The sequence below is a fragment of the Pollicipes pollicipes genome, unplaced genomic scaffold (assembly GCF_011947565.3).
Source record: "Pollicipes pollicipes isolate AB1234 unplaced genomic scaffold, Ppol_2.1 Scaffold_5618;HRSCAF=6647_pilon_pilon_pilon, whole genome shotgun sequence".
Lineage (NCBI taxonomy): Eukaryota > Metazoa > Arthropoda > Thecostraca > Pollicipedomorpha > Pollicipedidae > Pollicipes > Pollicipes pollicipes.
This window is the reverse complement of record NW_023596719.1, coordinates 1405-28299: the sequence shown is the minus strand read 5'-3', so window position 1 is coordinate 28299 and position 26895 is coordinate 1405. Positions and strand designations below refer to the sequence as shown.

The following is a 26895-nucleotide window of genomic DNA, read 5'->3' as shown; positions in this document are numbered from 1 at the left end:
TAGTGCCAGCGATAGCAAAGATAGTCGAGCGTATTGTTCATCATCAACTTAGTTCATATTTTAACGAGCATGATTTATTTTTGCATACACAACACGGATTTCTTACGAATTTTTCAACAGAGACCGCACTTACTGTAGTGGCTGATGAAATACTCACCGCGATTGATGCTGGGGAGATCGCTCTGCTTGTTTTGATAGATCTGTGAGAATGTTTTGACGTTTTGGACCACCAGCTTCTCTTATCGAAGCCTAAGATATACAATATTGACACAAAATGGTTTGAAAGCTACCTTTGCGGGCATACCCAACAGGTTCAGGTCAGATATTCTTCAGGCATACTGCGCGCTTTCATACTGCCGAATGGGATGGGGGTATTTCAGGGCACCGCCCTCGGGCGGCTCCCATCTTCCATTTTCTCGAACGATTTGGCGTTATGTTCAGAAGGTGCTACAATTATACAATATGCTGATGACACACAGATTTTGGGTACTGGAGAAAAAGGAAACGCAACAGCTTGTTGCAACCTTGGAGAGTACCTTGTCACTTGTATTCGACTGGTTTAACAACCACTCTATGAAAGTCAATACAACAAAAACACAGTTAATGGTTTTCGGGACGAAGGCTGTGCTGCGTCATATGCCTCCTGTGCATGTCAAGTTCGGGTCAGCTGTCATCGCCGAAAACAGCTCTGTCAAAAACCTTGGTGTGGCGATGGACAGAAATCTCACATTTGAACCGCACATTGATCAGCCTGTTACTAGGTCGATGGGCGCTCTGATGGCCCTGTCCCATGCCAAGCATGTACTCCCAAGAGACACCCTCGTGTACATGGTCAGAGCTCTAGTTCTTTCCTCCATTAGATACTGTATAACACTGTGTGGTACTCACGGAGCAACCTAGTTCCATCGCGTGCAAAAACTCGTGAACTTCTGTGCGCGGGTTGGGAGCGGAAGGAGAAGGTGTGACCATACATCGGATGTTGTCAGGGATATACGATGGCTTAGTGCTGATCAGCTCGTCAGATATCATAAGTTGTGCCTGCTCAAAAAAGTCTTACTCACGGGTCAGCCACCAGATATAGCCGCGATGTCCACACGTACTGAGCACACTCATGAAACGCGGAAGGCTAACCAGCTGAGCCGCCCCCGAGCGGTGAGCAACTTTGGCACTCGCCGATTTAGCTACAGAGCATCGGATCTGTTTAACTGCCTGCCGCCCGACTTGCGCAACGTTCAGAGTCTAGGTCGCTTCAAGCGCCAACTTAAGGAGTTTCTAATGAGTCAGGCGAACGTTGGCACATGAGTGGGTGCGTGTGTGAATTCGATTGTGTGTGATGCCACAATGTGAATGCAATAGTGTGATTCGCCGAGATGATCCCTTGAGCGATGCGTGATATGTTGGCTATTTTTACTAGCTTTCACATTTTCTCTTATATGCCCGTTTTTATCAATAATGACGTGTAACTTTTAAAAAGCCACTGGGTCTTGTGGAAAGCTACGAAATATATGAACATGAACATGAACATAGCCTCTTGCAATTTGGTGAAATTTGATGTTAGCCATATGGACACCGTTGTAATGTTACTAAATTAAAGCTGCTGATACTCCTATAACATGAGAGAGGTGTTAATAGGATAATTGTAAAACTATGTCTCTGTATGAATGTGTGTTATTCAGTGCCTTTTTATTTTATGTAAAACACTTTTCTTCGGAGAAAGAACGTCATGTCGGCCACATCCTGAATATTGCTCGCCAGATTAAGTTAGGCACTGAGACGTGTTGTCTCGGGTATCTGGTGCATGATAGTCCTGATAGTCCTGATAGTCCGGATAGTCCTGATAGTCCTGATAGTCCTGATAGTCCTGATAGTCCTGATAGTCCGGATAGTGCCTGAGTCGCAGCACTTATCAATCAATCGCCTTTTTCACCCGAACCAAGTTATGAAGGTCATTCGCGAAGAGAAACGGGATGTCATTGCCCAGCAGAAACACAGAACAACGGTTTCAGGATGCCATGTATGTAAATGGCGCATCATAAGCACTTCTTCAAAGATGACCAGAATTCAGGATCAGGATTCCGCCAGTCTCTTTCAGAGGAAGAATGTGATGCGATGGTGTTTTCGTGGTGGTCTGGAAAGGAAAGGAATCACAGATTAGCGATAAATGCTTGTCCGTCCGGCATGACACCTTTGGTCCATATTGAATATATATATATATATATATATATATATATATATATATATATATACATATATATGGTCCATATATATATATATATATATATATATATATATATATATATATATATATACCTGAGCGGATGTTGATATGACAATAAATGCGTCTTTACAAGAAGTTCGACGAAAAATATGAACATCCTTATGTGTGTTATTTACAGGTTGTCGTACGCTGTCATTTCAACGGTGAAATTGCTATTTTTTAAGGCCCGTTTTAATATCAGATATCAACATCCCTTTAAGCTTTTTTACGTCCGTACATCCTACAAGCGGATTTTGAAAGACTAGGTCGGGATGGCGACCATGGCCCGCGAGTTGGAGGTCGATTAGATCGCCTAATCCTGCGTTGGAATGGAATGTATGGGTCCACTGGCGGCAGGTCTTCCTGCCATTCCGACTTCACCGCCAGTTGCACGTGTACGCGTGACTGGAAAATTGATAACTTGTGTGCAGTAGCAGCAGAATATCAAGACTGAAACCAGCCTTTTTATTTTGTCCGGTATTGGACCATGCGGTTGGTCTGGCTCGTTTTGTCTCGATGTTGATGATTTTCCGGTTAGCCCATCCTGAACTGCACCAAAGCAAATGTCTGTCGTTGTTTGTTGTCAAAGATTTGGCTACGCTGTCAAATACCACGTGGACCATGCTTTACACTATTCGAGCCACATACACCTCAGCGGAAGGAGTGTTTCGTGTTCGCTGGTTCCCATCCGCTCCCCTGTATGGCCACAGCCACGTGTGTCAGCAGCGTCGCGCGCTACTAGTGTGCCCTGGTCAGTCGTCAGGCGGGCTTGCAGCGGCGGCGGAGCTAATCGGCTTGGCATGCGCCGATGGTTTGCGGTTGCTCTGTGGCTGCTTCATCCGCATTGGTCCGTCGGTGAAGCCTGGGGATGGACCGCCAAATTTCGGCGCGAAAGCGCCCGGATATCCCTGAAGTCAGCTCCAGACCACTGAGCGGACAGTTGTGTTTATTAAACACGAGCCGTCTCGTGTAGCGTGTATGGGGTCTCTGGTATGACCCCAGACACGCTAAAGACACAACTCTGGTATGGTAAGGTATCTAGACACTGGTACGGCCCCACTCACTGGTATGGCCGTGTACTGTGCGTAAAAACAACTGGGGATTTTACGTCGAAAGCGGCAGGACAGGCTGCACTACCAGGACGTTTTGTGGACCACGGTGGGAGAGGAAAAGCGAGAGAACTGATAGAACATTGATGGAACACCAAAACGGCTGACGTGATGATGTGTCACGGTCCGTCGCAGGACCCTTAGGTCTGTGTCAGGGCCTATTGTGCGATTTCGTGGTCTGTTTCAGGGCAGGTTGTGTGATCCCGTGGCCTGTTTCAGGGCCTGTTTTGTGATTCCGTGGTCTGTGTCAGGGCCTATTGTGTGATTCCGTGGTCCGTGTCAGGGCCTGCTGTGTGATACCATAGTGGCTGTGTCAGGCCCTGTTGTGAGATTCCGTGGTCCGTGTCAGGGCTTGTTATGTGATCTCGTGCTTTGTGTCCGGGCCTGCTGTGTGATACCGTGGTTTGTGTCAGGGGCTGTCGAATGATCCCGAGGTCTGCATCGGGGCCTGTTTTGTGATGCTGCGCTCTGTGTCAGGGCCTGTTGTGTGATCCCTTGGTCTGCGTCAGGGCCTGTTGTGCGATCCCGTGGTCTGTTTCAGGGCCTGTCTGAGACCCTATGTTGTTTTTGCTTTGTAATGTCGGAGATTGTCGAATGGCCCGTGCTACGTTATCTGTAGTGTGATCGAGATGCCTTGTGTCATGACATAATCGCGCTGACGGCCGTGCACAGTGCGCGGAAACAACTGGGGATTCTATGGCGAAAGCGGTAAGACAGGCTACACTTCCAGGACATTTTGTGGACCACGGTGGGAGAAGAACAGTGATAGAACGGTTGCTAGATGACGGACATCCTCCTCAAAATATTGTCCGCAAGAACACAGATAGATTGCTGTTATACGCTGTTGTACATATTCATTCACAGAAGAAAATTAATGTCTACATTCATTTTTAGTTTACGGAAATTTTTATGACCGAAACGCCCTGGTAACGGGTGTCAGCTGCAGAACCGACCAGTGCTGCAGTCGAAGTAAATACGAAGGTATCGACATGCAGAGGCATCCACATCAGGACAGATAAAGCCATCCAGCGTGTGCTCTAGCCAGTATCAACTCGTTTTTAGCATTTGCACGATCCACATCATCTAATCAAACGGTAAAAGCTCATCACCTTCTTTGGTATGTCAAGGTGGATTTGCTTCTATCCGAGTCGATACATTGTCTAATTTGCCAATTTTAACATGCGTCGAGGTGGCCAGTTGAATGTGGCGTGCTCGGGTGGGGGGGGTGGGGGGGAGGGGAGGGGCACCATTTGGCCCCATGACACCTAGGCGACCTAGAAGCACGAAGCTCTGAGGAAAGGTGGAAAGGGCTGTATGTGAACTCACTTGTGTCAAAAATTGAGGTTGGAGTTTTAGGGCGCATCGACTGTTGTAGGTTACGCAGCTGTGTCAAACTTTGAGGCTCATGTGTCGTGATCTTTGAGTCAATTAAGACCAAACAAGGAAGATTTTAAATTGGTGCTCGAAGTGTCTTTAGACTTCTTTGACCAAATCAACTCCAAGAGGTGGCTTACCATGCTGAACAGAATTTTTGAAGGTACCGTAGCCAGATTACCCAGCAAATTAATGGTTCTGATGTCTTTTTTAGCCGAGACGCGATGATGAAAACCATTTCATGTGTTTTACAGCTTTGCATGTTTTTGGTACGCAACTTTTAACAGTTTGTTGAAGTATGTCTTCATCGCGTCAATTTTGTCTTTATTGATATTGTATCGGGAACCTCGTGCACTGAAACATTGATTTTGTTTCAATATACGGGACGACCGGATTTTTGCGTGCAGGGTGCTCGGATACCGGGGAGTTCACGCACGCAGTGGCGTTACACCAAGGACTTTTATGGGAATTCGTTAAATCTGTGTTCTAATTGTTTAGGAGAAATGTTGAGCATACCAAGATGCTGTGTGCTTGCTGCACGAACAGCCTTATGCGGACCAAATATATCGAGAGTGCCAAAGAGGTTGATGTCCGGTGCGTCTGGAATGTGTTGTTGAGTATGAATATGGTTGTTGATATCATTTACTGATGACAGTCATGGAAAAATCACTTGGACAATGTGTTGCAATATTTTATTTCCATGGAATTGACCTAAAGTGTCTGATAGTACTCTATGTTTCTGGAATACCTACTTAACTACTTTGTTATTTTAGTGTATTTTTGAACTACCACAGGTCACAGATCCAGTTGAATTTAAACATTTTTGCAACATGTACATTTTTTAAGATTTTCAGCTGGCCCAACTTGTTCCCAGTCGGAGAAGTCATGTTCATAAAGTCATCTGAAGTTGTTGGCAAATGTCATGCTGGTCAGTTTGTCATCCAAATCTAGTGTAAAAGCCATATTTTGTAAATGTAAGACAAGTTTATGTATGCCTTCTTATGATAATGAGTAGACATGCACCCAGAGACAGTTATTCTGTACCAGCCCCATTTTGTTCTTAACATTCATGAACAAAGCAGGGAGCAGGAAATGGGGTAGCACTAGCTGTAAGATATGTCACTTCTGTAGAAAATGCAAAGCAATGTCATGCCCATTGATCAGAGAAAACTTGCATCTCTGGCATCCTAGCCTTACCTTTTTAACTCTTCATATTGTTTGTGGTTTGTGCAGAGTTTACCATCCCAACAGGTTAGCACAAAAATAAAAACACAGAATATGAGGGCAGTAATGGCTTGTATGACTTGCTAATATGTTAAGCTGGTCAATTTTGAAACCAATGGCTCTTGTCTAGATTGTTGCAAGCCTATATGAGTTATGTGACTTTAAAATGAAAAAGATATATTTATGCCTGGTGGGTAGCTGTGGCATGTGGGTATTATATGTGAGTTTGACTTGTTTCCCAGATGAGTTGGACAGGGGCTATAAATTATCTTTTTATCTCCAGTTTTATCTTATCGAATTCCAGGCTATGCCTATGGTGTTATGTACCACATTTGTGGTCTGTCAAGTGCCTCACCCATGGTCTCTGGTGCCTCCACTGTTGTTGGCTGGAGCTGTTTAACAACACCCCCAATCAACCCACGTGTTCATTGCTAGTGAATGGAACTCAGTGACAGTTGTCACAACACCAAACCATCACCCTCCATCTTCATCCTGCAGTCAGTCCTCACCACCAACACCTCACCTGGCTGTGAGTCAATCCTCACCACCAGCACCTCACCTGGCTATTAGTCAGTCCTCACCACCAGCACCTCACCTGGCTGTGAGTCAATCCTCACCACCAGCACCTCACCTGGCCGTGAGTCAGTCCTCACCACCAGCACCTCACCTGGCCATGAGTCAGTCCGCACCACCAACACCTCACCTGGCCATGAGTCTCCTCACTGCCAGCGCTGTCCCACGAGCTCCAGTCGTCCTCCACCACCAACACCTCACCTGGCCATGAGTCTCCTCACTGCCAGCGCTGTCCCACGAGCTCCAGTCGTCCTCCACCACCAGCACCCGGTCTGACCATGCGCGCGTGCCGGCAGCCGCCCGGCGCCGGTTCTACCGGTCGGTGGGTGTGGCCGGCGCCGACGGCCAGTTCGAGGTGAGCCTGGACCAGCGCAAGCTGAAGACGCCCGGCGGCCGCCTGCTGCAGCTGCCCAGCCGGCCTCTGGCGCTGGCCGTGGCACACGAGTGGGAGACTGTGGCCGAGCACATCCAGACCAGTCAGATGCACGTGGTGAGCTCCAGGGCGACAACATTGGCCGCCGGCCATTTTTGTTAATCTCAAATACCTTGCCTCTGTAACCGAAATAGGGACAACCACATGGATGTCACTCTAACCAGACGTTTCAAATCGATGTGGATGGCCACTCTAGAATTATGGCATCTGAGGTGACAGTTACCAGTATTTGTTCCGGACCACTCAGTGCGCGTGGCTCAGTCGACTGTGTCCGGAGCACGCGGTGTCATTCCGTCGGCTGTGTCCAGAGCACACCGTGTCGCTCCGTCGGTTGTGTCGGGAGCACGCCGTGTCGTTCCGTTGGCTGTGTCCGGAGCACGCAGTGTCGTTCCGTTGGCTGTGTCCGGAGCACGCCGTGTCGTTCCGTCGGTTGTGTCGGGATCACTCCGTGTTGTTCCTTCGACTGTGTCGGGAGCACGCAGTTTTGTTCCGTTGGCTGTGTCCGGAGCACACCGTGTCGCTCCGTCGGTTGTGTCGGGAGCACGCCGTGTCGTTCCGTTGGCTGTGTCCGGAGCACGCAGTGTCGTTCCGTTGGCTGTGTCCGGAGCACGCCGTGTCGTTCCGTCGGTTGTGTCGGGATCACTCCGTGTTGTTCCTTCGACTGTGTCGGGAGCACGCAGTTTTGTTCCGTTGGCTGTGTCCGGAGCACGCCGTGTCGTTCCGTCGGCTGTGTCGGGAGCACGCCGTGTCGGTGTCGATGGCGGCCGGCCGGCGGTCGGTGTACCGCCCCGACCTGCCTCACCGCGTCCCTCGCGCCGCCGGCAGACGGGCCTCTGCTTCACCGTGCTGGACAACCCACACCGGAGGACGGACGTCGACCTGGCGCGCAAGATCGCCGGCTACCTCGACACCGACACCGTCCTCTTCCCTGTCGAGGTCAGCCGGGCCGCCCCCTCTGCCACCCGAAGCAGGGGGAGGCTGCTGTCGTCGTTAGTGGGGACGGCTGGTGTAGCTGGTTTGGTGGAGCGTTCGCCCGGGGCCGCGCGCAGAGGTTGCGTGCCGCTGGCAGTGTCGTTGCTTGCCGTCGTGATCTGCGTGATAAATTGCCGCGCTGAATCAGCTTGGATGCTCCGTTAAACCCATAAAATTATTAGCACTGTTGCCGCCTGAAGTCTCTTTTCAAGCCCTGATTTGATGTTTTTTTGTTGTGAGCACAATGTTACCAGCACGTTTCGGAATTTAAACTTGATTTAAACGTTGATCTAAGAGTTTAACCCAACTTTCCCGCCACTATGAGGCTGGCCATCCACCGCGATTGATAACTTCATGATAACTTCACGAGAAGCGCCAGCTCGCCGTCGCACGCCACCACATGTCAATGCGTGGTGGGTGGGCCACACGTATGATGTCACAATGAAGTTACTCCGCCGCAGCTGCCGGCAGAGCTGGCCGAGATCCAGCGTCGCGAGTGGGGCGCCGTGCTGCAGTGGCTACGTCACCGGTTCGACGTTGCTATCGAGCCGTCCGAGCCCGGCTCCCTGGTCTCCACCGTGCCGCCGGAGACGGCGGAGACGCTGCAGGTACGGCGGCGGCGGGGAGGGGGACGCTGGGACACGTTCCTGGAGCTGTGACGCGGGTGTTGACCTGTGGGGGTGCGCCGGCGGCCCGGAGGTGCGGCGGCGTTGTGGTGGTGACGCTCTCAGGGTGTCGGTGCGGCCCGGATGATGTGGCGGGCGCGGTGCTGCGCCGTCGGAGAGGGGTGGTGGCTGCGGATGCTGTGCGCGTCCGCCGATGTTGTCCCGTGTGGACGGACCGACTGGCGCGCAAGGCCGTTGGTTACTGGGCGAGGTGTTGTCTGATGACAAGACTGGATAAGTATGCGTTTTCTGCTTTTGGTATGGAGCTTAATAAGTCGTGGAAGATCGACTGAGGGTACAGTACATGGTGTTGTGCCTGTGATTGGTTTCACGCGTGCAGCTGGAGTCTGGTAAAGGCAGGCGAACTTTTCATATCCGGAGCTATCACGCTGTCGTCGAAGGTCAGTTGTGGCACTCTATGGAATGTATTGCTCCGTTTGATATATTATTAGATTCTATGATAACTCAACAAATGCTTAAATTATACGCTGAGCCATTTGTAGTGGATAAAGATCACTGTAGTTCCTTTGGTATCAATCGTCACTCTTGCGACGAGTCTTCAGGTCAACAAAGCTGGATATCCGGCCTCTCCGCGTCACGGCTCGTGCGTCGCAGTTACACGTCTTGCGGTGCCCGGCGGCTGCGCCGCGCCGCCCCAGCTGGTGTTGTCTTTCATTCTGTTGGATCGTGCCGAACCGCGCCACACTGTGCCGCCAGCAGGGGTGTGTCAAACTGTGACGCCGTCGTGCTGTTCTCTGTTTTGGTCAGCATTGTGGTCATTATGGGTTATACTATACTGCTGTCATCAGCTATTCTCTGTTTTGGTCAGCGTTGTGGTCATTATGGGTTATACTATACTGCTGTCATCAGCTATTCTCTGTTTTGGATAGCGTTGTGGTCAGTGTGCCATACTATACTGCTGTCGTCATCTGTTCTCTGTTTTGGTTGGCATTATCAGTGTGTCATACTATGCTGCTGTCATGAGCTGTTCTCTGTTTTGGTCAGCATTGTGGTCAGTGTGTCATAATATGCTGCTGCCATCAGCTGCTTTCTGTTTTGGTCAGCATGGTCAGTGTGTCATACTATGCGGCTGTCGTCAGCTGTTCTCTGTTTTGGTTAGCATTGTGGTCAGTGTGTCATAATATGCTGCTGTCATCAGCTGTTTTCTGTTTTGGTCAGTGTTGTGGTCAGTGTGTCATACTATGGTGCTGTCTTCGGCTGTTTTCTGTTTTGGTCAGCATTGTCAGTGTGTCATACCATGCTGCTGCCATCAGCTGTTCTCTGTTTTGGTCAGCATTATCAGTGTGTCATACTATGCTGCTGTCGTCGCTGTTTTCTGTTTTGGTCAGCATTGTGGTCAGTGTGTCATACTATGCTGCTGTCGTCAGCTGTTTCTACCGGCGTCGCTGTCAGCACCCGTCATGCTGTGTTGTCCCTCTGACCTTCTCCGGCTGTCCGCAGCGGTATCTCTCCACACACAACACGTGGGCCCTGACCGGTCTGCTGTTTGCCATCGAAGCCGTCCGGTCGACGGTGCTGCCTCTGGCGGCGCTGGAGCGCAAGCTCTCGCCGCAGGAGGTGGTACGGCTCTCCAGGCTGGAGGCCGACTATCAGGTGCGCAGGAGACGGAGCGCCGGCGGCCATGCGGTCACGTGCCGCCGACTCAGGGCTGCCGCAAACCATCTGCTCTTGGCCAGTTACCTCAAACGCAAGGGTATAAAGCATAATAGGCGCATTTAAGTTTCGTGATGTCGGCGTGCTATGATCAAACCCAATTTGCTGAACTGTTAGCCGAAATGTAGTTGGTGCCTTTCTAGTCGCCCTTTTAAAAACTGATAAGGGGTGTAAGATTTTTGAGAGCTGTAAAGGTGGCCTGCGCGGGACGGGTGTTGTGCAGCGTGCAGGGGTCTGGCCGGCCCCCGTCTCCCGTGCTGCATGGACGCCGTACGACCATTGAAGTGCGTGCGCCCGAAAGCCCAAATTATCGCCCTGTGCCATGCCGCCGTCCCGTGTCTTTGCGCCTCTGGTCTGACGGGTGGCCGTCTCCCGTGCCTCAGTCCCGTGTCTGTGCGCCTCCGGTCTGACGGGCGGCCGTCTCCCGTGCCTCAGTCCCGTGTCTGTGCGCCTCTGGTCTGACGGGCGGCCGTCTCCCGTGCCGTAGCCCCTCGTCTTTGCGCCTCTGGTCTGACGGGTGGCCGTCTCCCGTGCCGTAGCCCCTCGTCTTTGCGCCTCTGGTCTGACGGGCGGCCGTTTCCCGTGCCTCAGTCCCGTGTCTGTGCGCCTCCGGTCTGACGGGCGGCCATCTCCCGTGCCTCAGTCCCGTGTCTGTGCGCCTCTGGTCTGACTGGCGGCCGTCTCCCGTGCCGTAGCCCATCGTCTTTGCGCCTCTGGTCTGACGGGCGGTCGTCTCCCGTGCCGCAGGCGCGGGTCTGGGGACGAGTGGAGTGGGCGCACGACGTGGACTGCCTGGACACGGAGGCGCGCGTCTCTGCCGGCCTGCTGCTCGCCCACCTCTGCACGGCCACGTCACACTCGGTCCGACAGAAGGAGCGCTCGGCCTGACTGCTCCGACCCCCCCCCCCCCCGCTGTCCGGCCCGGCTGGCGCTCTGGCGGCGTATGACGCCCCCCCCCCCGGTCTGACCTCGTCTGACCCTGCCTGACCCGGTGCGCCGCCGGCTGCGGTGGTGGAGGGCGCCGGGAGAGTGGTGGACGGGTTCTAGGCCAGAGCGGGGGCCGGAGCGTCCTGGTGGTCCCGTACGGGAGTGTGTGTTCCGTGTCTCTGCGCCTGACACACTCCGTGCTCGGGGTCAGGTTTATTACACGGCGTTCACGGCTGAATCGCGTACAATAAATAGTGTTACAATGTGCACTACATTGTGCTCCTTTCGAAGCAAACATTCAACAATGGTGACGGCCGCGTGCCGCCGTCTCGGCCGCTGCACATGTTGAGGTCATGGAGTCAACTGGGGCCGCGACCCCGCGACGTCAGACGGTCGGTGACATCCAACGCAGGGAAACACGGAACGCGAGCCTTGGAAACGGACAGATTCGTCTTGCACGTCACCTAGCAGGAAAGACCATGAACAAAGACTTCAGGTGTACAACTTATATTATGGAAGACGCAAGGAATGTTTGGCCTCTTTGTGGATTTAGTCGCAGTCCGACATGGTCGCGGGGCGTGGCCGGCCTGGAGCAGAGGCCTGATCGCGAACTTTATGAAATCTCCCACACGTCACGCCACGGTCGGTGGCGATCCGGACGTCTGCGTCCAGGCCGTCGGAGACCATTCGCAGGTCGCTGTAGTCACACTGTCACCCACTGCAGTCACACTGTCGCCACACTGTAGTCGCACTGTCCTCTCACTCTCGCCCTTCGGAGCGATGGACGCTTCGTGCGAGAGTTTCTGTTTGGTACAACAGCCTCTTTTGCGAATCGGCATCTATTCCTTGATCACTTCGATGTAGTCCTCGGCCTCGATACCCTCCGCCCTCTTCCTACTCCGCGCCTGGATGCCAGTGTACGGCCGGTACGCAGTGATGGACTGAATCCAGGGCAGGTACTCGTTCACCTGGCGGAAAGGGAGCGTGGTCACCGAGCTGAACACGAGGGAAATCTGTCGGTCTCGCATGGTGAGTCCTCGCAAAACCCCGCAAAGCTCTGGTGGCAAGTTCTCGCAAAGCTCGGCAAGGATGGCAAGTGGCGCGGCACGGCGCGGTGGCAAGTTCTCGCAAAACTCCGCAAGGATGGCAAGTGGCACGGCACGGCGCGGTGGCAAGTTCTCGCAAAACTCCGCATGGTTCTGGTGGTGAGTTCTCGCAGAGCCTGCAAGGCTTTGGTGGCGAGTTCTCGCAGAGCCCCGCAAATCACGCACGCGCTTGAATCCGAAACGTCAAAGTGTTGACATCGCCGTAAAGATATGGTACTTCTGGGTGCTCCTTTTGTAACAACGTTGGCTAAGCGGCATCGTTTCTTACCGTGTCCTCGGACAAATTTGGGAGCATACGGGTGAAACATTACACGACATTGAAACATCATGAAACATTGCTACATGTTCTTTGTGTGTAACGCTGCATATCACACGGCTTCAGCGGCAGCATGCATCAGCGTGGCTTTTACGCCGGTTTGGGGCCAGCTCCAAAACCGCCTGCCACAGGCTGCTGCGCTGTCGCTATGACGCGTCGAGATTGTCCGGCGGAGGTCGGTAGCCCGCGGCGGCCGCGGTACGCACCTTGACATAGACGCCGGGCACGTCTCGCTGGCCGCAGCCGACGCCCCAGGACACGATGCCGGCGAGGTAGTAGGAGCCGGCCTGCTCGCACACAAGCGGTCCGCCGCCGTCTCCCTGCCGGTCACGGGTCAGAGGTCAGAGCACGCCAGGGCAGGGGTCAAGCGGGGCCCGAGGCTGGGCAGACCAGCAGACCAGCAGACCAGGCCAGCAGAGTTTTCAGGACGCGGCTCAGCGTCCGGGTCTCAATCAGCATGAGAGACCCCGCCAGCGTAACCTGACCTCTGACCTCTCACGGATCGGATCTTCCAGATCTGGACGCACGACAGCCGCGAGGGTGCGGTAGCATTTTCTCGTAGTTTTCTGGTTAGGAACTCCGGCAGGCTATGCTGGCCGCACAGCCGGCACCATGGTGGCGCGCCGGGGCGGCCCGAGGCCTGCCGAGTCGGAGCGACCCGAGGTCCACCGAGTCGGAGCAACCCGAGGCCTGCTGAGTCGGAGCGGCCCGAGGCCTGCCGAGTCGGAGCGACCCGAGGCTTACCGAGTCGGAGTGACCCGAGGCCTGCCGAGTCGGAGTGGCCCGAGGCATGCCGAGTCGGAGCGACCCGAAGCCTGCCGAGTCGGAGCGGCCCGAGGCCTGCTGAGTCGGAGCGACCCGAGGCCTACCGGCTCGGAGCGGCCCGAGGCCTACCGGCTCGGAGCGGCCCGAGGCCTACCGGCTCGGAGCGGCCCGAGGCCTACCGGGTCGGAGTGGCCCGAGGCTGCGAGCGAGCGGGTGGCGTGCTGGCTCACCTTGCAGGCGTCCTTTCCCTCCTCTCCGCCGGCGCACAGGAAGCCACTGTGCAGCTGGAAGTCGTAGCCGAGCCGCGTGCGCTTCAGTTTTTGTTCGCAATCGTAGTTGCCCACCACTGGGACGGACACCTGGCGGCCGCGGGACGTAACATTAGTGTGTAGATGGCGGTAGCGGTGGTCCTGCCTGACACCGGCGGTTGGCGGTTTTGACTACCGCCTGGTGTTGTCGGTGCGTGAGTATGGATTGGTGCATGGCTTGAGGGTCAAAAATTATTCAAAGCTGTCACTTTCTCAGAAACACCGTCATGATTTGCTACACTTGTTAGCGTCTATAACGCGGTGTCGCCGAGAACGGGACCGTTGCCCCGGCCGGGACCGTGAAGCAGCAGAAGAGCCTCACCTTCTTCAGCACGTTCTGGAAGTTGCCGAAGTCTCCAAAGGCATCCTTTCCCCAGCCGGAGGTCCAGCAACGCTGGTTGGTGAAGTCGGCGTACTGTGGCGGGATGCACACCGGTCCCACGTGCAGACTGCGGCGGGGCAACGTCAGGTCAGGTCAGGTCAGCCTGAGAACGCCGTCCGCCAGGTCATAATCCAATCACTCGGGGAAGGAAACGGTGTCGTCAGCGCTAGACTATTGACTAGAAGCACGCATTCACGCTCGTGCCGCGTCCTTCCGCGTGTCGCAAGCCGCCCGTTTCCCTTTCGGTGGCTGTGCCAAACTGGGCGTGACTCCCCAGGCTTTGGCTGATTCGACAAGCTGGCGGCTTCCGACTGCCGCCCTCCCGCCACTCACTTGTACACGGTGTCGACGGGGCTGGCCAGCTTCAGGATGGCGATGTCGTTGTGCAGGTTGCCGCCGTAGAACTCCGGGTGGATGTAGATGCCCGACACGTCCTTCTCTACGTGCGGATAGAACTCGGTCTCGTGGTTGACGTCCCATTCACCCAGGCGAATGCGCAGCGCGTACGGATCGTAACTGAAAAGAACCGGACTGATAAAAGAACCATGCAGCGGGGTCGTAATTGAAAAGGACTGAACTTATCAGCGAGGTACGTCGATCTGGGCTCACCGAAGCCTCTTGCCGGTCGGTGGATAATGCGGGCCATGTACTGGGCTGTTCCTCACATTAGTTGCATCTGGGACGAGCCGTGTCGTCCTTGCACGCGCCTTGCATTTTGTATGTCTTCATGCTTTTTGGGGTATGTTTTGGAGCATCCTCTCTGCTGTTATATAGCCCATATCACGGGTGATTGTCTTGACTAGACCCAGAGCATCGAGTGCTCTCACAGATCCCTCCTGCCGATCGTACAAACCCGCTCCCCACACCCTATTTCAGTTGAGAGTTATTGGAGTTCTGCAGTGGGACGAACTGTGTGCTCCAGAACGTATTCAGCCTGCAAATGACTATCAAGGGCTGTGCTTTGCATGCGATATACCAGAAACGTTTCCTCTTTTGTCCTCGTAGTGTTACGAACTTTCTTCCGAAGATGTGGCGGCGCCGATAGGCGAGCGATTTCAGCCGGCTCGTACTCAGAGCGTACCTGAGGGCCGGTGCTGCCCCCAGGGGTAGCAGCGCCGATACGCGAGCGAGTTCAGTCGGCTCGTACTCAGAGCGTACCTGAGGGCCGGTGCTGCTCCCCAGGGGTAGCAGCGCCGATACGCGAGCGAGCTCAGCTGGCTCGTACTCAGCGTTTCTGAGGGCCGGTGTTGCTCCCCAGGGGTAGCAGCGTCGATACGCGAGCGATTTCAGCCGGCTGGTACTCAGGGCGTTCCTGAGGGCCGGTGCTGCTCGCCAGGGGTAGCAGCGCCGGCGTGCGCTCGGCTGTAAGCCTGACGCGGTGTTAACAGCCGTGACAGAGTGTATTCATACACCCGGTCACGGCCGTTAACACGGTCGTGGTGGGCGCACACTGGGCTATGCTTGGCGCGGCTAGGCCACGTTACTACCGCTGTGTCTGGGGTGATGCCGCCCGTTAACACCGCCGTGTCTGGGGCTATGCCGCCCGTTAACAGCCGTGTCTGGGGCGATGCCACCTGTTAACCGGCGGTGTGGGGAGCACGCCGGGCTCCATATCCCCAACCGCCCCCACCAGACGCCCGTTTGGGAGTGAAAGCAGCCGGTGGCGGCGGCGGGCCGCACTGGTGCATGTCGAAAGCACGACACTCCTACAGAGGCTGGGGAGGGACGTGGTGAGGCTTCACGCCGGCAAAGCAGGGAAGGGAAGTGGGGAGGCTTCGCACCGGGCGAAACAGGGGATGGGGGGGGGGGGTAGTTACACGTGTGCTGCTCACGAGTTCACCCATGTGTGTGCTGTTCTGCGAGACAGTATTGTTGTGTTTCAGGCGCTGGATATTGGGCAGAGGTGGTGGGTGGAGATGTCGTGCCATCGGTGAATGTACTTGTCAGTGCAAAACCGGCTTCCGCAACTTTCCCATGGGCCGGAGATTGAGATCAGGATACTTCAACCATGCACCAGTCCGGCTGCTGTTCTCCAGAGACTGAGAGAATGGCAATGTCGACACATGTTAATGACCGCGGGTGTACCCAATGGCGGTGCCGACAACTGCCAACGCCCGTGGCGTACCCAATGGCGGTACCAACACGTGCCAACGCTCTCGGCCGTACCCAATGGCATTGCCGACACGTGCCAACGCCCGCGGGTGCACCCAGTGGGGCGGTGCCGACACGTGCCAACGCCCGCGGGTGTACCCAGTGGGGCGGTGCCGACACGTGCCAACGCCCGCGGGTGTACCCAGTGGGGCGGTGCTGACACGGCGCGCCTCGCCTTAATTATGATGTGATGGTGTGATGGGATCCGTGGTGCAGCGTCGCCGGATGCAAGGTACACATGTCAAGCCACGGCGATGACCTGGCGGTACGGCCTCGCGGCACTGAGTAGGCGCCGTGCTGCCAGGGGCGTACCTCTTGACGCAGTGGGCGGCCGTCAGGATGTACTCGGTGCCGATCAGGGAGCCGGCACACACGTACACGTTGTCGGCGCCCTCCTTCTTCAGGATGGCCACGTGCCACGGGAATTCACCTGTGGGACAGAGCAGGCCAGAGTAAGTCAGGTCAGGGCTGCAGCCTGGCGGCGGCAAGACGTGGCGATAGCCGAAAACCTCGGGTTAGTTGACGCAGCTTGAGCTAGCCTGGATGTAAAGCGCGATATTTCCATGTCTTCGAATGCGTTGTCGTATGCGCGATGCGTTGTTTGCCTGACCTTTGCAGTCTTAAGCAGTCATCCTAAGTGGAATGCGGTTCGACTGTACGAATGGCTTTTCTAGGCAGACATAAGTATCTACCTGTAAATCTGTGGTGGTGTAAGAGGGTTTTCAGGAACGTAAAACTCGCGGCATAGTGCCATCATAGGGATTGATGGTAGAACTAGATGTTGCCGAAATACCTTATTATTTCAAGACAACCCATGCCGTCCGAAGTACAGCGATGTGCCCTATCCAGCTTTCTGACGTCACCGCCCCACGAACCACTCACGCCTTCCCTGACGTCACGGAGCTGCCGTCAGCCACTCACCGAACACGGTCTCTCCCTCCCTGACGTCATAGTTCTTGATGCGTCCGTTGACGGCGTCCGTACGACCGACGCCGCAGCTGCCCGGCTGCTGCCTGCCCTGCGAGCCGATGGGGATCGGGTTCCGGCAGCAGACGTCCGTGTGGAAGCAGCCGCGGTGGTTCGGCTGGTAGCCCAGCTGGCGCTGCCAAATGGGAGCGTGACGTCAGTGAGGGGGGGGGGAGAGTTGCTGATCATTGTGATCTCAGGCTACCTCCGGACGAAAATTTAGCGGTTAGCACTGCTCGCGTTGCATCGGCGTAACGTTCACGGTCCAGATGAGCTCAGTTCCAAAGCTGACATGCCGACTGATCCTGAGCACTTTTTCCACCTTTTGGATGTAACCAATGCATGAGGTGAAAGCAGCTTTATGGGGTTCATTGGCCGTGACCACAACTGTTGCTTTATTGACGAACCGACCGTGGCTATCAGTGTTTTCCAATAATTTTCACATTCATTGGGGACTAAGTGACATTGGCACTCGCAGATGCGATACAAAGTGTGGGTGCGTGGCATGCCGGTAGTTGCGTGATGTACCGATAAAGCTAACATAAGACCCAATGCACAAAATATTGCAATGTTGGGTATTGATTGGCGAATTCCAAGGGTTAACATGTAAGCAAATGCTCGCACTCGAGGTCGAGGGTCGGAGACTCGACGGCTTGCAGCTGCTTTCGCGTGCAGTGAGACCGCTGAGGTCACAGTGTTATCGCCCAAATGAGGCGAGGACTGATGTCATGTCACAGGTCACAGGTCACCGCTGAGTCACAGGTCACCGCTGTGTCACAGGTCACCGCTGTGTCACAGGTCACCGCTGAGGTCACAGTGTTATCGCCCAAATGAGGCGAGGACTGATGTCATGTCACAGGTCACAGGTCACCGCTGAGTCACAGGTCACCGCTGAGGTCACAGTGTTATCGCCCAAATGAGGCGAGGACTGATGTCATGTCACAGGTCACAGGTCACCGCTGAGGTCACAGGTCACCGCTGAGTCACAGGTCACCGCTGAGGTCACAGTGTTATCGCCCAAATGAGGCGAGGACTGATGTCATGTCACATAGTTGGTGTGGCTTGCGGAACGAAAAATCCCGAGACCTATCGTCTGTATCTGCACGTCTGTACCGAGACCTATCACTGGATCTAGCAAAGCCTATCAAGGGAGCTTTGCAGTTGGAATGGCATCCCTTATTTTTCATAGTACTTTCTGGAAATCATTAACAGATTCCTTTCAAAACAAGGCTCCCCTACCATTTCGCCGCTTCCGAGGATGACGTGTCGCCTGTGGCCCACGGAATCGGTTTGATCGGTCATCTTTTTCAACTCATGCCATTAAAGTCACTGACCCCAGACGAGCCCACTTCAAGATTACAGCTATGACGTCGGATCAAGGACCGTCAACCGAACCACAAAGCCGTGTGGATCGCACGAGCGCCGATGAACGCCGGTGACGAGGTCGCCCTGGAACGCGTCTGTCGTCACGGCCGACGGCCATCTCCGCGCGCCGAGGCAATGCCGCAAGGAGCGGCTGATAATCCTCCAGCAGGACCACGCACCCCGCCGTCCCGACCGCATCGCCCCCGGGCTTCCCCACCGTGACCGATATAAGAGAGGGGGGCGCAGGCGACCCCCGGCCGAGACACAATCCTCCCGCCGCTCCTCTGTCGTAAGGCTCGATTGAGCAACAACGCCGCACCGTGGGCAGCCGCGGACAAAGCCGCGGCCTCCCGGTGCCGGACAAAGCCGGAGCCGGCCGGCGCCGGACAGGGTCGGAGCCGGCCGGCGCGCGCGCGGGCTGGACGGTTTTTGCGGCGCTGTTGCGACAGTGGTGCAGCTCCGGCGGAAGCAGGCGCGCCGGCCGACCGCCGACGCTAATCGCAGCACCGGGTCACCGGCACGCCAACAGTCCAGGGGAGGCAAGATGAATGCTCAGTTTGGTGGCAACGTGGGAGTTGGGAGGTCACGCGAGTTGGGGGTCACGAGCGTCGGGAACGGAAGGGGTAAGCTGCTAAAAGGGTGGGGCTGAGTCATGGGAGACGGTAGCGATCATAGGACTCAAAGCGGGTGCCGTAATTTTAAATCTGACGGGAGGAGCAATCGAAATTTTAATTGACCGTAGTTTGTGCAAATGTTACCCCGCCTCCATGCACGACTTGCAAGTTTTGAGGGCCATGTCATCCCTGTTGGGTGCCATGTTTCGGTAATGCTATAGACATAAGCCATGCGCATGTGGAATGTGTCTGAGTCATGATATTGGTTGCGGGATTAGAGAGCGGGTCGAGATCACACACATGGAGCTTGGGAAGATTGCTGAACGCTGGGCAACCGTCGATTGTCATCCCGTTGTCACCAGGGGGCTATCGATAGCAGCGACTTACAAAGTAAAAAAGACTGGCGCCATGACAGCAACGGGATGTCGCCCATCGCCCCTGCGAAACGAGAGGACGACCCACTCGTCGCCATCATAAGGGGCTTTCGCATGTGAACAGATGGGGTCACGTGCCTGTACGTGGTAAGTGTCTGTGTTTTGGTGGCTCTAAGTTCGTCGAACTATTCACTCATGCCTGGTGTGGCTATGTCGCGATGCAACAACTGCAGCTTGGCAAAGTCGTAACGAATAAGTACGGAGTCCCGCATAAGTCCAGAAGAGTCTCAAAGTTCCGAAGTAATCCGAGTGCGCGCATATTCTGCGTTGCTCGAGTTGCGGATCATTTCGTAGGGGCGCCACGAGCTCAGGAAAAAACACACGCGTATGTCAAGCTGCACGATGGATATGCTGTACGCTGCACACATATCCCCAAATTGCGCTTATACATCCCCAAATTTGGAATGTCCGTTCGGCAAACGCCGGGAGTTCGACGGACGCAACTGCCGGCCATCGTATCCCTCTACTGTAGAACTCAAGCGTACGGCACGGACAGAGCCTAGTGGAGCCATGGGGTGGATCGGCTACGCGTGTCCGCCATTGCTTGATGGGTTCTACGCGTCCGCCGCTGTTTCATTGAGCCGCTTTCATCGACATTCCAGACGGCTTGTCTATCCGTGTTTTGCTCCCACGCCTCAAACAGGGATTCAAAGGACTCTTTTCGTGTTTTCAGAGAATTTTGTGAAGATTCCGCTTCTGGTTTTAATCGCCACACATCAACGTTATCTGCCTGACACCAAATCTGGTTCATGGCCTCCGCGACCCGTCCTGATTGCTGCCATGTGCTTTTCCCGAGAACCAGCTTTCATCTGACGCTTGTATCGCGTGCTATCGCAGTCAGCGCCCACACAACAGGCCGCTCTGAGTCTCGATTTCTCGACCGCCCGCGCTCGCGTGCCGGGCTCGACGGCGCCCCCAGCTGCATTGCATTGACCTGTTTGACCATAGCGTCGCGGCAGACCGGCCGCCGCGACCACTTTCACTCGTGCCGGCCGTTTTCGCCGGGCGCCGTCGGATGGCGCTAGTGTCGGCACCGCTCGTGATAAGCGACTGCCGAGCAGCGGCGTTGCTCCCGCACAGTTATTGAGCTCTGGCGCTGCTCCGGGCTGTATCGGTCGGGTCCGCCGGCCAGCTCGGAGCGTGGCCTGGACGGCTTCCTGGTTGGGCAACGCCTGCTGACGAACACTACTCCTCCGAGGCCGCGACCGGTCCGCGCCGACCTCTCGAAAGACCCGTGCCATGGCACGAGGAGCGGTTAACAGGAAGCGCAGCCCACCGGACAGGGGCACCCCGACGGGACTCATTGAGGGTGGGGCCAGTACGTCTGCACATCACATGTTACTCAACCAAGCTGGTTGACTCAGAGCGCACAAGAAAATGTGGTTTTTATCATGCCATAAATGTAAAACTGCCGTCGGATGGCCACCACCCTATTAAATGTTTCGCGCCGCCGCCTTTAAGCTAGTAAAACAGGCTATAAATTTGACGTTCAAAATGCAGCCCTGAGCCAAAGCCTTAGCAGAATGAGTGAACTAGCAAGAATAGCAAGATAATTCGAAATCGTTCCTTCTCACACACTTACCGGAGACGTCGGTCAACGCTCTCTCTGCCACACGAACAATGACGGGGAAATAACCAGTGCGATCTGGTTTGAGAGCCGAGAACTGGACAGCGCTCTCACCAAGCTCAGTAGAGCAACCCTTCTCCGGTTCCAGTGAAACTCGCTCCCTAATATCGATATGGATTGGGATATACCATTAGTGCCGCTCCTTGACTGGACCATCGACAGTCAAGCGCGCATTGTCAATCTGTGCGAAAGTGTCTACACGGATGCTAGTTTTCTACAGACAGTTTTGACAAACCGCTCCAGCACCCCAGCCTCACGGTATAGCTTCGCGACTCAACGATGGACTTTCGCCCCACACCAAGTGTCGCACTGCCCCTCCCGCAACGACACCATCCCCTGGCCGTCTGCAGCAGGCCACCTGTCAGACGGGTTGAACGTGCGCAAGACACCAGCACCGAGGCGCAATCTCCAGCCTTCGCGTGGAGCCCCTGCCTGACGCAGGCGCCGTACTCACCCCCTGTGCGTCGGTGACAAGCTGTCTACCCTCGGGCACCTCGGGCGTCGGCTGCGAGCTAAGACGGCTCAGTTGGCGGGCCTCGGTCTCCTGCGGCTTCGTCAGCGTCGCACGTCTCGTGCGAGACACCGTCTCCGACCCCGAGGCCGCCGCAGACACGTCCTGCTTCTCCTCCGAGATGACGGCCTTGACCTGCGGTGGGGGGGGGGGAGGGGGAGATCAGCGCAGGGTGGACGTGTGGGCGGGACCCGCCGTCACCGACTGAAGGCGCACAGGCGTACCGGGTCCGCGCCTGGCAGCGTAGACACTGGAAAGCGAACCAGTTCTGGACAGCTGGTCGCATGCGTCATGTTTTTGTCGCGTTTCAGGACAGCTTTGGTAGGATTATCTGTTTGAGTCTTTCTTTGCTGTTTGTTTTGTTGTGCCGATCATAAAGGTGTGACCAGTTTTCTCCCACATTACCCGCTAGTCTCGTCCCGGTTGAGAATTTGCTGATGGTGAACAAAGGTGTGGTGTGGCACATGATGAGAACAGACGAGGGGGACACGATCAATGTCTCCCAGTGACTCCTTACGAGCATCTGTCAGCAATGTCACCGCATGGCAGTCCATGAGCCACCACGTCCTCGTCTCATCCTTCTCGGGACAAGACAGCTCATCATGACGACACCCCCTGACCGGCGCCATCCCCCCCCCCCAGCGACCCTCCATCTCCAGATCCCTTCCCCCCCCATCGTAACCGAGCTGCCGCGAGCTGCCTCCCTGGCCCGCGTGACCCTCCCCCTCCCCACGCCACTGAGCCTGCCTTCCTATGTGACTCTATGTCCCTGTCTACGCGACCTGGCGTGGCCAGCCCGCCCTGTGACGCACCTGGGCCAGGATCTCGTCGCCGTCGAGACTCTTGGCGACGCGCGCCAGTGCGCTGCCGTTGCGGAAGTTGGCGCGCGGACTGATGACGCTAAGGTCGACAGTGCCGCGGCCGGCGCGCGCCGACACCACGTCTACGGCGTCGCACGCGTAGCGCGGCACGCACACGCAGTTCTCGCGGTAGTAGAGCGAGCCGAGTCCGCTGGCGGGCCTGCCGAGGCTGGCCGCGCCGCCGCCGCCGAAGCCGCCGGCGAGCGTGGGGTTGGTGAGGCCGGCGCCGCCACCGAGGCCGCCCGACACCGGCCGGTTGGCGATCTTCGTGACCCCCGGGCCGAGGTTGGAGTTGACGAACGCGCCGCTGTTGATGGAGGCGATGCCCAGCTCGGGGCCGCGGTTGACGCCGGCCAGCAGCGGCGTGTAGGTGGGCGGATAGACGGGCAGGCTGACGTCGATGGCCTTGCCCGGCCGGCCGGGCTCGATGTGCGTGTGGTGGTGCGTGTGGTGATGCTCCTGCACTGGCGCCGGCTGGATCGGCGCGTGACTCACCGTCACATGGCTGTCCTTGCCGTGGCTGTCGTGGTCGCCGTGGTGGATGTGCGTAACGTGGTCGTCGTGGCTGTTGTGGCTGTCGTGGCTGTCGTGGCCGCCGTGCCGGACCGGCCCGTCCCGGTGGATGTCGTGGTGCGCCTTCGGCGGCGTGTAGTGACTGTTGATCGGCGCCGGGTACGCGCCCTTGGGCGGGCCGTAGCCGCCCTTCGGCGGCGGGTGGTACGCCGGCTTCGGCGCGCCGTAGCTGCTCTGCGGCGGCCCGTATGACGGCTTCGGCGGCGAGTAGTGCGAGTTGACGGCGGCCGGGTAGCCGCCGCCGTGGACGGGCGGGGGGCGGAGCGGCCCGAGAGGCGCCGGGCCGACCGGCGCCGAGCCGAGCGGCACCGCCTGCACCGGCGGGCCGTGAGCCGCCAGGCGCACCGGCTGCACGAGCAGCACGTTACCCGGCGGCGCTGGAGGCGGGTACCGCGGCGGCGGCGGCAGGTCGTCATCACACTGTGGAAACACCAGAGGCGGTGATCAGCCGCGCACAGTGAGCACGTCACAGGCCGGCCTCATGTGGAGTAGTTGTCGCTCGTCTGACATCAGATTGACACGACATGCCACGAATACACCGTGAATGGCTTCTTGGGTCGTTGCGGTAGTGTATTTATGCATCGCTAAATCGTGCGAGGCGTCACGCTACTAAAACAGCTTCAAACGTGACGTCGGGGTGGAGGCTACTCGGACATCAGTCAGTCGCGTATGGCATATATGTAGTGAGGTTTTCAGCCTATTTCGCGCAGTTTCAGAGCACGTCATCTTCCACAATAACGGCCCTCTCCCCGTAATCGGCATACGTCACTTCCGACACCTGGCCAGCGGAGCTCACTCCCTCCCCCAGGCTACGAGGATCGCCGACGGGTGGCACCGGTCACTCACGTCCACCAGGCCGAGGAAGCACAGCTTGTTCCTGATGAAGGAGCGCGCCTGCGTGTCGTTGCCGGCCTCTAGCGCCGCCTGTACCTCCGGGTCGTTGTAGATCTCGTCGTAGGTCTCCGAATCGATCGCCTTGCCCCCGCGTGAGGAGTCTAGCGCGGACTCTGTTGGCGACCCGAGGCGGATAGTGGATGCAGCCAAATTCGTCGTTCCAGGGGCGAGTGGGATTAACATCCATGACCACACGACAGGGTCAAAGGCATAACATTCAACAAACTCAAATTGTCAAATAGATTCGACAGACTCAAAACCTGAGAGTATTTACTAGTGATTCCTCAGAACATCATGGAAGAAGGTTCACGTCTAAATATCACGGAGCCTTTGCCCCTTCGCTCCATCTAAGCCTTGCGTATGGGTCTCCCACTTCTGCCCAACACAGAAACAGGACAGATTTACTTGCTCGGATGTAGTTCCACAGAATGAGTTGGGGAGAGGGAGTGAGGGGCTATAGAAATTACGAAACCTCACCTCCAAATAAGTATGAAGATATTTCATGTGTTCAGAATTTAACGCCGTCGACGTCGGTACAAGTCACCTGAACCCGCTACCTGCTGTTACTCACCGGCCACGAAGTCTCCGGAGGTGCCCTGGACCACCTTGGCCTGGGGCAGAGTGTCAGGCGGCTCCGTGAAGGCCACGAACCCCTCTTCGTCGGCGGTCACCTCCTCCACTGGCGCAGCGGCCGGCTCGGTCGGCTGCGCTGGCGCCGTCTTCACCGCCTTGCTGGTGCGACCCCACACCCACTCGGCCGACGCTCCGCCGTTGCCTAGCAACAGCAGGGCGGCCAGCAGGCCAACGCTGCGCGGCTGCATCGCGACACTCCTGGAGGGAGGAGCGGAATGAGTGAGAGGCGACAGGACGTGGGGAGGGAAGGAGGCCCCATGATCAGAGGCCCCTGTTCGTTCGTCCCATGAATATGAACCCTGTTTCATCCGTCCCCTGTCAGCGCTATTGAGCGGGGGGAAGGTGTTAGAGCTGCCAATGTGCTGTGGTGGTTCAGATACTGTGAGAGATTGCTTCCGCTCTTGCGAGCTAAAATTCCGAACTTATCGTTACCTGCACAAAACAGTCTTTGCAAACTGCGCTCTGAACTTTGAACCACGCGAGCCGGATTACCCAGCATCGGAGCTGGCAGGAGCCGCTCCGGTGGCCCCTAGTACGAGCAACCAGTGGAACGAGATTGAGTCACCCCGGAACGAAACGTGACTTCTCAAGCCCACGCGATAGAAAGCAAAGCCGGATGCTGGCATGTGGCCACCATTCTGAGCGTCACTGCCGCACGCGCCAATGGCCAGGCGCTGCAGGGCTCCCCCACCGGGCGGGTCTCGACGTAGACGGCCTAGCCAGTCAGGTGTGCTGTATTGTATCATACGGCAGACACCCGCGTGCCTTGCTCCAGATCACATTGCGGAACCCGTCTCTCACGGTGTGTGCTCGCTCTCGCATTGCAAGGCATTGACCGGGCGCTCTGCAGAGGTCAGCCCAGCGGCGTCCCGTGTCCGGAACGCAAGGTCAAACCCACGGGTCAAACCCATGGGTCAGAACCCACGGGCGGAAACTCCGTGGTCAGACCTACGGGCCAACCTGCGGATCTAACCCACGCGTCAAACCCACGGAATCTAACCCACGCTGTCAAACCCACGGTTCAAACCCACGGGTCTAAGCCCGCGGCTATATCTAACCACGTGGCTTCAGTCTGCGGGTTCGGCTTGGCCGGCCCGGACTCGCCGGAGAAATTGACTGTGTCTGCCGTGGCGAGCGGGGCGCTAACTCGCGGGCGGCGAATGGCGACAGCTGACCGGCTGCCATATGTGACGTCACAGCGCGGTTTTCGCGATGATATCACAGCGCCAAGAGGCGATAAACTTGTTTGTGTCGGGTATTGGCCTCCGCGTTATAGACGGTAATCTCCACTGTGCAATAGCTGGGAAATGTGAACAATGAACACAGGGAGGATGAGATCTACATGCCAGTGGTTCATTTTTGGTCGTCTGCGTGACGAGCCAGCAGCTCGGGATAAGTCCCAATAAAAAAAACACGTCGAATGACGCCCTCTCTGCAAAATGAGAAAGCATCTCACTGCTTACCATGGCATTTTGACACTGCGACATCACAATGTACAAATGCAAATTTTGCGCGTCACTATCAATGCGGCGATAGATTTACAGATTATCAGGTTACACTCGCGCAACCAAGCTTCTCCATTGCATAATGGTCAGCAGCGTGAGCCATGAAGGTCGCTGCTAGGCCAGGCTCGACACGTAGTGAGCTGCGCCAGGCTTGTGGTCGTTACTCACCCTGGCTCGAACGAGTATCAGAGGCCCCTGACCTGGTTTATGCTGGCCTGCCATTAAAGGTGGTGAAATGATGTCGTATTCGGCGTGGGCCGTGAGGAGCTCGTCTGGGACTATCTACATACTGTTACTGGTTAAAAGGGAATTTTGTGTGATAAGAAAATGCCATTGGGAGAAAGAAAACTTGAAATAAGTAACATCGTTTGTTGCACATACTCAGTGGCATCAAACTTTGATAATGGGTTTCCAACCCATTGCATCGCTCAATATTGCCAGCTGTTCGTTGTGGTGGTCTCTCAAGCTTTAAGCAATTAAGATGAATTGGTGTCAGTACAAATTAGTTTAACAAGATCCAGAAGCCACTGCTAACCGAGAAGCTGGATTGAATAAGAAGAATGCTGAGTTTGCTGTTCTTCCCTCAAGTTTTCAGTTAAAGGTTTCCCATCCCACAAACATCCCGCATGAGTTTCCCTGTCATTCTGAGACTCTCTCCATTCAGTTTGCAACCAATG

The 26895-nt window shown here is 55.9% G+C and overlaps 2 protein-coding genes across 2 annotated transcripts; one reads left to right on the top strand and one right to left on the bottom strand.

Moving 5' to 3' along the window:
- Positions 1-5087: 5087 nt before the first annotated feature.
- On the top strand, positions 5088-11181 carry LOC119102114 (ATP synthase mitochondrial F1 complex assembly factor 2). The gene is made up of 6 exons (XM_037225470.1): positions 5088-5334; positions 6834-7027; positions 7796-7906; positions 8404-8550; positions 10069-10221; positions 11029-11181. The coding sequence occupies exons 1-6, from the start codon at positions 5244-5246 to the stop codon at positions 11167-11169; spliced, it is 837 nt and encodes a 278-aa protein (XP_037081365.1). The 5' UTR covers positions 5088-5243; the 3' UTR covers positions 11170-11181.
- A 225-nt stretch (positions 11182-11406) lies between these two features.
- Positions 11407-24911, bottom strand: LOC119102112 (uncharacterized). The gene is made up of 12 exons (XM_037225469.1): positions 24652-24911; positions 24033-24193; positions 23572-23606; positions 22566-23409; positions 21697-21888; positions 17158-17338; positions 16549-16666; positions 14419-14601; positions 14026-14152; positions 13626-13754; positions 12837-12950; positions 11407-12176 (listed from the first exon to the last, which is right to left on the bottom strand). Exons 1-12 carry the CDS (start codon positions 24899-24901, stop codon positions 12048-12050), a joined length of 2463 nt encoding a protein of 820 aa, XP_037081364.1. The 5' UTR covers positions 24902-24911; the 3' UTR covers positions 11407-12047.
- Positions 24912-26895: the final 1984 nt, after the last annotated feature.

Excerpts from the sequence above, each read along its gene's own strand:
- LOC119102114 (XM_037225470.1), top strand. The coding sequence starts at position 5,244 with ATGTTGAGCATACCAAGATGCTGTGTGCTTGCTGCACGAACAGCCTTA. Across the intron at positions 7,028-7,795 it reads AGACCAGTCAGATGCACGTG|ACGGGCCTCTGCTTCACCGT; the intron begins GTGAGCTCCAGG and ends CGCCGCCGGCAG. Across the intron at positions 8,551-10,068 it reads AGACGGCGGAGACGCTGCAG|CGGTATCTCTCCACACACAA; the intron begins GTACGGCGGCGG and ends GGCTGTCCGCAG.
- LOC119102112 (XM_037225469.1), bottom strand. The coding sequence starts at position 24,901 with ATGCAGCCGCGCAGCGTTGGCCTGCTGGCCGCCCTGCTGTTGCTAGGC. Across the intron at positions 23,410-23,571 it reads CCGCCGCCGCCGCGGTACCC|CGTCAACTCGCACTACTCGC; the intron begins GCCTCCAGCGCC and ends CTACCCGGCCGC. Across the intron at positions 16,667-17,157 it reads GGAGGGAGAGACCGTGTTCG|GTGAATTCCCGTGGCACGTG; the intron begins GTGAGTGGCTGA and ends TCTGTCCCACAG.